Here is a 13,025-nt window from a genome sequence, read left to right as displayed (position 1 = left end):
CACAGCTTGTGCACGAAGTCATGTAACGAAGTGGCACTGCGCACCGAAAAGCTACTGCGTACAATCCGTAAACCGGCTAAGTGAGCGCTTAAACAAGGCAATAGCTGACATGCTGTCCACGTACGTCGCCGATGACCACAAGAACTGGGACTATGTGCTTCCATTCATCACATTCGCTTGCAATACGGCGCTTCAGGAAACCACAGGATTTAGCCCTTTTCGCCTACTGTACGGACGCGAAGTTACCACTACCTTGGATGCAATGCTATTGCCTGACACATGCACACCTGCTCTCCCGGACGCGGACTCCTTCGCCGAACTGGCAGAAGAATCTCGTCAGCTTGCGCGACTACGTATTCATCGTAAGCAAAGTTATGATGCACCCGCCGTGGTTGCTCAGTTGCTATGGTGTTGGGCTGCTGAGCACGAGGTCGCGGGATCGAATCCCGGCCACGGCGGCTGCATTTCGATGGGGGCGAAATGCGAAAACCCCCGTGTACTTAGATTTAGGTGCACGTTAAAGAACCCCAGGTGGTCGAAATTTCCGGAGACCTCCACTACGGCGTGCCTCATAATCAGGAAGTCGTTTTGGAACGTAAAACCCCATAATTTAATCAAAGATATGATGCCCACTGTTACAGCCTTCACCACAGGGACGTCATGTACAGCCTTGGCGATCACATCTGGCTGTGGAGTCCTATATGTAAACGAGGTCGCTCCGAAAAACTCCTACACCGTTACTTTGGTCCACACGTATTTTTACAATGTCTTAACGATGTCAACAAGAGTGATCCCAGCAGACTTTTCACGGTGCTCCCGCCGGTTCTTGTGGTTCTTGTGCCTGTGGCCAAAATTATGCACGTAGCCCTATTACTCGTGATGACTTACCTTTTCTGTACTCTCGTGTTGACACTACTGATATGCTTCTGTCCATAGTTTATTTTCTTGTCCACTGGACTTTTTTTCTAACCTGACTCATTCTTGTTTTAGCATTGGGACGATGCATTTTCAGGGGAGGCAATATTGTCACGCGTGTTTTACATGCTCATTCAATAATCATCATCATTAGACACGGCGCCCATTACAACGCGTGTTTTACAGGTTCATTTCATAAACATCATCATTAGATCAGGCGCCCAATATTGAACTTATTGTGGGTAGAAGATGACTTAAACCAGGTTGGTTTCTGTGGTCGTTTCAGTAAAGGCGCCGTTCGCTGCCGGTGTACGTCTCTCCCCTTTCCTCTCGCGACAATATAGACAATAAAAGTGGTCCTAAGTACAAGTACAGACTGAACACACTTGTCTGGAGTCGATAAGTGGCCAGCTGCGGATTGCGCGAGCGTCCGTAGCTCCTACCTCGTGGTAAATGCTAGGTTCCACATCTGTTTCGCCTATAGCCCATTGATCCGACAAGCGGCATGCCAATCGGTGGTCTCATTGCTGTGTCGGTCCGTGCTTTTTTTTTTTTTTGCAATAGATGGTGAACAACTCGGCCTAAGGGCGATTCGGCCTCTACATGTATTCAGCATTCGTGTTCATCTTATGCTCTTGTGTTTGTGTCATGTTGTGATTATTGTACTTGCAGTAATGTAAGCGTTATTTGATATATTGCACCGCCGTCATTTAACCGACTCGTGTTGAAATGTACAAGATGTGGCCACCCAGTAATGGCCATGATAGCCAACAGTATCTGCAAAAAATATGATGCAGGTTGCATGCATTTGTTAGAATCGATATGAGGCGAATTGTTCATGCAACAGTCAAACTCTACAAATCTAACTGCAATGTCAACTACATTCCTTATTTTCATCCGATGCAACAGAGATACCTATGCAATGTTTGCTTATGCCCCGCGCAGGTCATAAGTTTAAATGTCATGTAATGTAGCGTCATGAACTCGACTGCGCTCACTAAGTCTTGGAGCGAACCATGAGGCAGAGTTCGTGTGACCCTGGCTGAGTGGAATTTTGGTGAATATGAGCCGGAGAAAGTTCGGCTGAGTAAAATTTTATGGAGTCGGCACACACATGCCATTAAATCACACCATGGAATAAATCAGCAAGCAGCTGCATCTTACAGTCTAGTAAAAAGAATGAAGGTATTGCGGCGCAATGCCGATTAACACACTGAAGAAAAAGGAGGTGGCAGAAAGAATGGCAAAAAAAAAAACGTCTGGCGTTCTTTCTTCCGTCTCCCTTTTCTTCCGTATACTATTTTACATTGGGTGCCACATTACCTTTATTATCTATGCACCCACTCGCCTAGTACAGTACTCGGCTAAAATAAAAAAAATGATTCCCATACGTAAATGTCATGCTGTCTTTGTATATCTCGCAAGTTGCTTGATATTTTAATTATAGAGGCAGCAATGACGGTATGTGGCTGAACGCGTTGATGTAGTAATACGTCTTATGCGTCTAATATGTCGAGTGCCGTAAGGTGGGGAGTGCTGCGCTCGTCCGCCGCGTCAGTTGCTGAGGTCATTTAGAGGTACAAGCGTGTGTAAAGTGGATCACTGTTCATGCAAGGGGCGATGGCGGGCGGCTATGAGCAAGGCTTGGTGTGGCGTTCCATGGGGTGTTATCGCCGCTAGCGCTGGTGGCACGGCTTCCCTGCAAAGAAGGGCCGCTCTCGTCGTTGATGAAACGAAAGCGTGAGAAGAAAAGCGTAGGGCGGCACAAGATGGGCTGTGCGGCGATGATGACTACGAAATGACGCCAGAGTGGCGCGCATCGTCTCTATGGAAACAAACTGCTGCATGAGCGGAGATCTCTCTGCGGCGGGGGCTGTGAATCGCACCTACGCGTCACCCACGCGTTGCTTCTCGTGATCTCCCGATTAGCGAGGCAGATACGCCACACTTCGCTCCGTTTGGAACTTGCCGCATGCAACAGATTGTCCGCGCCAGCCAATATATCGCGAATTGAAAATGCGTATGGAGCTGCGCTCAAATTTCGCATTAGGGAGTATCTGCCTATTTTCACGTGCGCTGATGAGCGCTTGATGAGCGACAGACGCCATTTCACACAAAAAAAAAACGCGAAATAGCGCTCTGAATTTTTCGACGAAAAGTCGGTGCGATCGAGGGCTTGCGAACAACCGCTTTGTCGCAGTCGCAGAGTGTGGGCTCCACACCTGATACTGTGATTTTCATTACATGCGATCGAAATCGTTCTTCCGGTGCGATGAAACTCGTATCGGGTGAAACATGCTTCACGCATGCGATGCTCTTCGTCATATAACGGCGGACTGGTGGGCGTTCCACTTTTCTGCCATGGCGCTCGCTAAACCTCCCAGAGCTAGGCTATCAATACATCTACACTACGCACAAGACTAGTGTATGGATGGGCAGCCATCGCAGTAGCTCAGCACATCGCACGTGCCATGCGTTGATTGTGAGTTCGGCTTTGTCGTTTGTCGTTTCCGGAACATTTATTATTCTTGTCACTTATTAAGTATGTGAAGGCTATACCGGGTGTTTCAGCGAACACTTTCAGAAGTTTTTAAAGGTTTCCTGTGGCAGATAGCACAATTCTAGTTCATGAGCTGGTATACTCGAAGAGGCGGACATTACTTGCAAGAAATTTTAAATGCATAATGGACTAATTAACAAAAATTCACTAATTAGTTTTTAACTAACCACCTTAGGCTCATATTTCAATTTACATATTCTAGCCGTAGAGCTCGCAAGGTGGATCCACTTGGAAGGAATTCTCAGGATGAAAGCAGTTTCGAGACAATAATTCGCGAACACTTCGGGGAAATGCATTGGCGTTCCAGTTACTTTCTTAACAAAATGTCGTTTATGCACTCAAGCACAAACGTAACTGGAACGCCAATGCATCAGTCACCAACCTTTCTAAATATGCCCAGGATGCAGCCCGTTCAATCCTGACCGGCTGACGCCAATTTTAGCTTCGACAACGCTGCATGGTTTTCACGAGAGCAGACGTGCTCTTTGAGTGCGCGTGGGCAGAAGTAGGAGCCAAGGGCCGCGCTTCTGTGGGCGCTTCCTTGCGATGGTAAAGCTGTATTCATTATTCAAACCACGTCGAGTAAGGACGACTTCCTTTTGATGATGGTCGCCTGCCGCCACAGGGGTGTACACGCTGATCAGGATGTAAACGAGGCGACGATAATTTGTCCCGGTTCTCTGGAGGTCATCACTCATTTTATTTATTTATTTATTCTTTTAATGTCACGAAGGCCAGGCGCATTTCCTTACAACTGTTCCTTCCCGTTGTTATTGCTCGAGCGTCACTGCACCTGAATAGGGTATGAGTTACAACTATAGTCTACTGCTATGCTATAACCCGCTTCACGCCGAACCAAGGTTTTCCTTTTCCTGGTTTCTCTTCTCTTCCTTTAGCGTTAGCCGAGGGCAGCAACAAGCTTTCACGTTGTGTTTCAGAAAACTCGCTTATGTAAATTATAATTAGTATGCAGCTTCGGTTAAATTCATCCCTGTAATTTGCGTGAGGAAGCTTTGTCATTATTTTCTAGTTTTTTTTTTTTATTAGCCCCCTCAACTTCTGAATACTCACGACGTGCTTGCAGAGCGCCTTTCATAGGTACGCTGCGCCCGTTCTCTATAACAATGAAATATTGTGCCGCCGTGCTTCACTGGGAAAATGACGCCGCAGTCGATTAGTTCCAGTACAATAGACTGTATTTGCGGCTTGACGATTCCTGGTGTCAGTAATCCGCTGCGGCTATGGTAGGAAACAAATGGGGAAAAAAAGCGAGATGCCTGCTTCTTCTTGGTGCCTTACGACTGCTCCGCGTATTCTACTGACTACTACTCCAGAAGCAGCGCGTAAATCTATACTCGCTGGCATATGCAGTAATAACAAAGCACAAGCACATAAAAAAATGTCAGTTTCCTCCTAAAGGAAAAGCATCGATTGCGATAGCAAATTAGTGGACAGATATTACGAAGTAAGGATAGTAGCTTTATCGGCAGTATAAACTTGTAAACATAGGCATGCTAGCCAAATTAACAAGCGTGGTGTGATGCACGCACAAGCAAACATGAACACATCTCATTCGATGACTGCAGAAACTCGCTGTGAAAACGCTGGAGTGAGGAAGCGTGGCAGCAGCAGCGAGCGAATTGACCTTCGCCGCTGCCTCTCGCCGCAGAAACACAGCGCGCGGCGGACTCTGCCCATCGCAGATTGCTTTCAAGATACAGCGGCCGGGTGGGCGCGCGCGGCCGCACGAGCCGCCGAGATTAGAACGCGCCCTCCCCCCTCTCTACCCGACCCCGGAGCCTTGTGCGCGACGGAAGGCGGTGCGTTTGCTCCCCGACTTCCTCCCTTTCGTGCGCGAGATTGAGCAAGTTTGTATAGGTGTTCTGTGATTGAGCCGCCATCGCCGACTCACCCTCGCGCGCTTTCACTCACTCATACAGCATACGGCGCGCCGCGCCGCGATGATTTTATCGCCCTTGGACTTTATAAGGAACCGCACGGCGAAAAGCGATTGGATTGTCCATATAATTGCTATCACAATAAAAAAAGTGCCGAGTATAACTTGACTACCGTGGTGGCTTAACAGCTATGGTGTTGCGCTGCTAAGCGCGAGGTCGCGCGGTCGAATCCCGGCCGCGAAAGCCTCGTTTCTATGGGGGCGAAATGCAAGAACGCCCGTGTCCCGTGCACTGGGAGCACGTTAACGATCCCGTGATGCTCAAAATCAATCGTGGGTCCCCCACTACGGCGTGCATCATCAAATCGTGGTTTTGGCACGTAAAACCCCAGAATTAAATTCAATTCAGTATAACTTATTATTACGTAAGTTTTATATCTTGTGAGCTTGGGTAACAAGGATTCGTTGTAAAGAACAACAAGCCTAAAGTAGCAGCTATGAACCACGAGTGCCAAAGCTTTAGTCAGGTCTGTGGAGAGTTTGTTTATATTTTGTTTTTCTGATCACGCAGGCTTCCTGTGCACGTTCCTGTCATGGAGTGCATTCACGCCCCTCAGCAGGCTGGCCTTCGGCGTGTACATCGTCCACTTGCCCTTCGCACAGCTCACGATGTACATATCGCGGGAACGGATGCACTATTCGCATTTCGTCATTGTAAGTGAACAAGGGCAAAAACAGCCTCATATACCACGGTTCGGTAGTAGTATCTTAATTATTCGTGTAAAATACGCATCTGATACAACCCACACACTGACTCCGCGCTCTGCAGCTAAGATCTACAGCTAAGGCTGGTGTCAGCCGATTGGCGACGAGAGCCGGCTGCGTTTTCCAGAGAAGGGAGGAGCGTATCACCCATTGTGCACGACTAACGCTTCGGTGGCGTATTCATTCAGTCAGCGTCACGCACAGAGAGACTGCAGGCGAACAATAAAGGAACGCTAGTTCTCGTCTGCTTTTATAGTTTGCAGGCGGCGCCCACAGCTTTTGCTGCACTACACAGAGGAGCTGAGCCAACCTGTTTTTTTTTTTTCCTTTTTGCTAAGCCCGACGCGTTTACTATATTCTCCGGCATTAATACAATGCTCAGAATTGCATTACGTGATACTTTTATATAGAAGCACTCGTTTAATATTTCGGCCAGCTGAGGAAACAAGACACCCTGTGTAACAAACAGGAGAAGCACACCCTCTTTTTTGTTAACGTGAAACGTCTTTAAAAAGTTTCAGAAGGGGCAACTTGCTGATACCTGTGTTGCAAAAACATGTGATCACATATAATTTTGCAACCAGACTACCCACGCACCTTACCATGCATGGATTGCGGGCGCTGATGGTGCCGATGGTGCCGCTGTTGCGCCACGCATGAGCCAAATATTGTCTCACGCGCGGCGTTCAGAGAGTTGTAGCTGGGCAGTACGTTTGTCCGTTTGAGCAGGAATGCTCGCGTTTGACGGGGCTCTCTATGCCATAGTCAATATAAATTATCAAACTCAAAACTGACGTTCATCAGGCCTACCAGTGCGGAATGTGCTACAAAAATTTCACACTTGCTCGGCTGTTGACAATATGTGACGCAAAGGTATGAAATTCATTCCTCGCCTGTTTTACGTGTGTTGTGCACAGGACATATACTCTTTTCTTGTAAAAAGGCTTACAGGCGGCATGGAAGGGGCTGTTTGAATAAACGGTTTATTAACAAAGTTTTTTTAACTGTATGTTTAATCGTCTTTATTTTCTCACGTACTGTTGTCTATCCTGTTATTCTTGCAGGTTTCGTTCTTCTTCACCATACTCGTTTGGAGCTTCCTACTCAGCTACTTCATGTTCATTTTCTGCGAGGCTCCAACGGGTAGACTGGACAAACTCATCTTCGAGGCTCGACGTGCGACAAAAAAGAAGGAACTCAAGGACGAAGTTCCGAATGCCAATGATGCTGAGGAAATGAAGTCGCAAGTGGTCCCGACGTTACGAGATTCCAATGTCGTGCAGAACAGCAGCGGCACGGAGGTCTTAAATGGTTCGCATAACGATAAGGGTAGGCCCACAAGCTCTCATCTATAACATCAGTACCAGAGGCCGCTAATTTCTGACAAGAGCTCTTAGTTTCCCAAATCACCAAGTCTATTCTATACACGCTCTCTGGGCACAGCAAAGATGCTTTGTTTTCCCATCATTGGACGCTGAAGGGCCTTCGAGGAATGTGCCCTTGTCGATGTATCTGTAAGATTGGCCTCCTGTAGTTTCTGTATGTGAAAAGTGATGATGGTACTACATGTGTCAGGGCAGTTTTAACAATTTCATTGTGAATAACAAGCAAAATAACTTACATCTATGAACGTACACTTCTCATATACATGTTCGATCGAGGTGTCGTGCTCCTCTTGTACCTTTATCTCGAAGTTGGCTGAATGCTCAAATATGGAAATGAAGTGGCACACAATGTTAATTTTCTTGGCTCCTACGATGTGTTAACTCTATGCTGTCATTTGGCGTTCTTCGTGAAGGTGTTCAGTGAAGCGCAATCAGCGCACTGACACCGAGGTGTGTGTGTGTCCTGTTCGTCATCTTTGTCCGTGTGCTGGTCGCGCTACATTCAACGCAACTTATGGCTCTGTGCGATAGCTGTTTCATCGGAGGAGGAGAAGGCAGGGATGCTTCACAGGGTCTCTTTAGCGAAAGTGTCTGCGAAAGTGGTCAGTCAATGTCGCCGGCTCCAGTCAACATGGTGGGTATACTCTAGAAGGCGTTGGCCATGTGCAGCGTCCGTGCCTCCGGCTTGTGGTGGTGTTCGTTTACCCGACGTCGACGCATACTACTCTTGGCTACTGTGTTGTTTACGCTATACTTCTCGGCTCTCCATTCACTTGGCCTGTGCTGTACGAATAGTGGTCAATCTACAGCTTGTTGCACCGTTATCTGCTGATCCCATCCACTGCTTCACAAAAGAAAAGACCACTAACGTAACGTATTTCTTGAGATATTTCTTACCCGCCATGGTTGCTTAGTGGCTATGGTGTTGGGCTGCTAAGCACGAGGCCGCAGGATAGAATCCTGGCAACGGCGGCCGCATTTCAGTGGGGGCGAAATCTGGAAACGCCAGCATACTTACATTTAGGCGCAGGTTAAAGAACCTCATGTGGTCCAAATTTCTGGAGTCCTCCACTACGGCGTGCCCGATAATCAGATCGTGCTTTTGGTACGTAAAACCCCACAATTTTTTTTAACATACTTCTCTTTCTTTCTTTTTTTCTGCCACTTGTTTATCTTCCCGCACTTTGGTCTGACATGTTAGGATTAGACAAAACCTGAAAATGCGCTAGGGGACAGTTTGTGACGCTGTCATAAGAGGAAAAACAATATCTCTGCAGCTTTACTGTATCCCTGACGTTTGTGCGCTAGCTTTGGCTTAACATGTGTTTACTTGCCTCCTCTATAGGGGCAGAGTTTGATCACTAGTAAGCGCCAGAAACACACGGCTCGTCGAGGACAGACGCGGGTAGCGTTCGTGCAAGCGCGCCACACGAGATGCAAAAGAACGGCGCCAACAACTTTTCTTTTTTCGGTATAAGTGTTCCGCATCTGGTGCAACATAGAACGCACGCTACTGCAATGTCGTCCATTTCTCGGTGTATCTGTTCTCAATTCCATTTCAAGCGAGCAAAGAGCCCATAGCTGCTATCGTAGTAGAATGCGCGTCATTTTTGGATTAGGCGACTTCCACACCATTCAAGCGCTCATATGAAGGAAGGGAATCAAGCTTGCAATTTTCTCGCGGATACATCGAGATCTTCTGGCCTTCGCTTCATCAGCTGGTTTCCCACGCCTCCAATCCAAGTTTGCCAAAATCCCTCAAAGCACTTCTCTATGCTGTCAACTCATACGAAGTAAACAGCGTTGAAGGCTCCGTTGGCCTGGGCTTGACGGGGCGTATTTTCCTCTGCTGCCATTCAACTGCAGGTGACACGCCCTTGCCTTGCTCTGGACATCACAAAAGCGAAAACACATAAAATTGCAGCTCTATAGGTTCGAGTAGACCGTCTGACCTTCTGAAGGCGTTCATTCACCACCGCGCCCGCACGTCTACACGACTCTCCTATTGGGAAGGACGACGCAGATAATTACGCCCCCCTTCTTTTTTTTCAACACAGGCGGTTGGTATTGATGACTCCACTGCCACTCTCCGCTCTGTTGTACTGACTTCAGGCTTGCTCTCTGTAGAGCACGGATGCCGCAAATGGCGCTACAGGAACAAAGTGTTACCGCAGCGTTGAAAACTGTCGCTTGATGGTCGTTTTGAAGGTGCGTGGCAAAGGTATAGCCCTGAGACAAAGATATATGTAAAGTTAAATTCCAAGCGAATCGCTTCGCCATTCGCCTCACCGGTACCTTATCGCTTACTATATTTAAACTAGTCGTGCAAGATTTGAAGTCTTCTTTTAATCATACACTACAGTCGCCAGACCCGTCCTCACATAAGAAGAGTTCTCACACGAAGAATGATAGGCGTAACGTTAAGAGACAGGAAGAGAGCGGTGTGGATCAGAGAGCACACGGGGATAGCCGATATTCTAACTGACATTAAGGGAAAGAAATCGAGCTGGGCAGGTCATGTAATGTGTAGGTTAGATAACCGGTGGACCATTAGGGTTACAGAACGGGCACCAAGAGAAGAAAAACGATGTCGAGGACGGCAGAACACTAGGTGGGGCGATGAAATTAAAACATTCGCAGGCGCAAGTTGGAATCAGTTGACGCAGGACAGGGTCAATTCGAGATCTCAGGGAGAGGCCTTCGTTCTGCAGTGGACCTAAAATAGGATGATGATGATGATTATGACGATGCTGATGCTGATGATTATGATGTTGATGGTGATGATGATGATGATGGATTTCCCTAAATTTCAGCCTATGGCTTCAAACGACTCTGCAACCGTGTAAATTCGTCATTTTCAACAATATACTGTGTAATGAGTAATTAAACATTATTCAAGCTGTCCGATGGCACGATTCCAGGATAGAATTTCTAATACAGAAGCCCGACATTAAAACCATTACGCAACGGGCGCATGCATCGACAAGCGGCTTAGAACACCCTTATTAATTTCTCGGTGGCAAGCGATTGCCTTGAGACGCTTTGTGCGTTTTGATTTGGCCACCTCGACAAAATGAACTGTTGCAATTAGAAGCAATTGCGTGTGTTCGCAGATACTTCTGCACTTTGAAGACTATAGATTGCTCTGAAATTTACGACAATGAAGGCAGATAAAGCGTGTAATAAACAAAGCCATTTGAAGGCAGAAGGCCGACGTTTAGGCAAATCCACGGACTTCCCATAATTGCCATGCTGGTCCAACCGCTCTCACTTCAGCTCCCTTAGACACTAGCGCCAGAGTTCCCTCTATTAATTATTATATGAAACTGTATGGTTCATTAGGTGGACACCTGCAGAACACTACGCACCCCCCCCCCCCTCAGTTCCTGGCTTCGATTATATGATACCGCTGTCATGCGGGAAGGCCCATATAGGTCAAACTGGGAGGTGAGCTAAAGAACGAGCACGGGAGGTAGAAATTGTCGATCATTAACAGAGGCAATGCGCATTTGCCTGCGCTTTGACTGGCCTGCAAATGTGAAGTACGGCTGCGTGAGCTCAGTACTCTGGGCAGAAGAAGGGATACTACTGCTCGTGAAGCTTGGAAGCTTATCACATTAAAAAAAGAGGCACGGATTGCGTCAACAACACGTCGATCTGCTTATTTGGTAGCGAGACACGCCTTTTTTAATTATCTTTTTGTTTGTTAAGAAGACGCTGTACGCATGCGCTATACTGTGTATATATATATTTTCCTTTTCCGCAGTGACCCAATAAACCATTTGTGAGTTAGCGCCCGTGGTGTCCTGTCCTCTTCTTATACAGCGAACCTGTTATACGGACCCTGTGCCGTCGTTGTCGACTTCACATAAAAGGGGCCACGTGACCTAGCGGCAGAGGAAAAGAAGAGCTCAACAGGGAAAAGGGGTTGGAGTGACCCCTTTGGCCCTGTGAGAATGCTATATTGTACGCGAATGTGATACGGTTGTCACACGGTGCATTTTTGACGATCGAGCTTGATCGACATCGAATTGATCGACGATTGGTTCCACCCTGCCGCGAAAGAAAGAAATGGTGGAATCTTGCAGGAGATTTGCGGCCAACGAACACTGCCCAACAATTGAAGCGGGATACTAGGAGCGCGTGGCTGACGGCGCTTCTTGCGCCAGCAAGAAGTGCGGGCAGCCACATCAATTGTTAAACCAATCCAACCAGTCGTCAAAACGATTGCAGTGCTCGCATCTGCAGTGGTGAATGTTGCGCCGAGTGTAGGGAGTTTTGCATTAGTGGTTCCGCATATTCCATCCCAGCTGCAACTATGGGAAGACCACAAGTAGTGCGTACTCCTGAGGAAGAAGCTGGCTACCGCGAGCGTCACCGAGAGTTGGCTCGTGAACGGGCTCTTGTAGGGCTGACCCTGAGCTGCGTGCCAGAGATGCCGAGTTTAAACGGCAGCGCAAAAAAAAAAAAAAGAGAAGAATACTGGGAGAACCGCAAAAAGAAAAAGCACTCCTAAAGCATGCTCACCAAGCGAAGCACGTAAAAGCGAAAATAAGGTGAAAGAATGGTGAAACAAAATATTTACAATGTAAACTGCTTGCCAAGTTTGACTTTCATGGTGTAACACTCGGTGTAACTAACAGAGATTCGCTGTTCGACCATCTTCACAGACTGGAAGGCGCGATGATTTTTTCTGTGTTTCTTCACGTTAGAATGACCTCAATACGTATCAAAGAACTCGCTGAAGAATAAGTTTTAACATCGTGTTCTCTGTGTGTCCGGATACCGAGAGTAATTCTGCGTTACGCCAGCCTACCTGCAGGAAGTTAAAATCACTGAAAAGCAGGATTCGCGCGTTTGGACGGGCTGTTACTAGTTCGCTTATGAAGTTGTTAAGTTGATAACAAAAATCAGAAGTGGTAATGGGGGGGGGGGGGGGGGGGGGTCTTCACAGACACCAAAGGGCATGATCGGAGATCTTTGTTCGAAACGCGTTCTGTTCAGTTGCTGCAACATCTCAAAGTGGGCAGTATGGAAAATTTGTGAGAACAGGTGGGAGGGAGCAGTCATTTGGCATGCGGTGAACTCACCGAAAGGTTACGTGCCTCGTTTTTCGCCTGCTTGCAGACAATATACTAGAAAACGAAATGATTCTGGCATTCCAATGTATTTTCATAGGGTTTTACGCGCGAAAACCACTTTCTGATTATCAGGCACGCCATAGTGGAGGTCTCCGGAAATTTCAGCCACCTGGGGTTCTTCAACGTGCACCTAAATCTAAGTACCCACGGGTGTTTTCGCGTTTCGCCCCCATCGAAATGCGGCCGCCGTGGCCGGGATTCGATCCCGTGACCTCGTACTCAGCATCCAACACCATAGCCACTGAGCAACCACGGCGGGTTCCTTCCAATGTATAAAATCTTTATATAAAAAATGTACTTTTTCTTCTCAAGCCTAAACACCTTTTCAAATAGTAATACGTATTACTACTACAATTTATAAC

The 13,025-nt window shown here is 47.3% G+C and overlaps 1 protein-coding gene across 2 annotated transcripts in view; it reads left to right on the top strand.

Annotated features, from left to right (window-relative positions):
• LOC126547703 (nose resistant to fluoxetine protein 6-like) overlaps positions 1 to 11,319 on the top strand; it is a 149,285-nt gene extending 137,966 nt beyond the window's left edge. The window contains exons 14-15 of one of the 2 annotated variants that reach the window (XM_055063324.2): positions 5,944 to 6,086; positions 7,202 to 11,319. In XM_055063324.2, the coding sequence (XP_054919299.1) occupies positions 5,944 to 6,086; positions 7,202 to 7,492 (434 nt within the window). In that variant the 3' untranslated portion in view covers positions 7,493 to 11,319. The remainder of the gene's footprint in view (positions 1 to 5,943; positions 6,087 to 7,201) is intronic. The other variant, XM_055063325.2, reaches the window with a different exon arrangement.
• The last annotated feature ends 1,706 nt before the right edge of the window (positions 11,320 to 13,025 follow it).

Source organism: Dermacentor andersoni, chromosome 1, assembly GCF_023375885.2.
Source record: "Dermacentor andersoni chromosome 1, qqDerAnde1_hic_scaffold, whole genome shotgun sequence".
NCBI lineage: Eukaryota > Metazoa > Arthropoda > Arachnida > Ixodida > Ixodidae > Dermacentor > Dermacentor andersoni.
The sequence above is the reverse complement of the archived record's forward strand: the minus strand, read 5'-3'. Positions and strand labels throughout refer to the sequence as shown.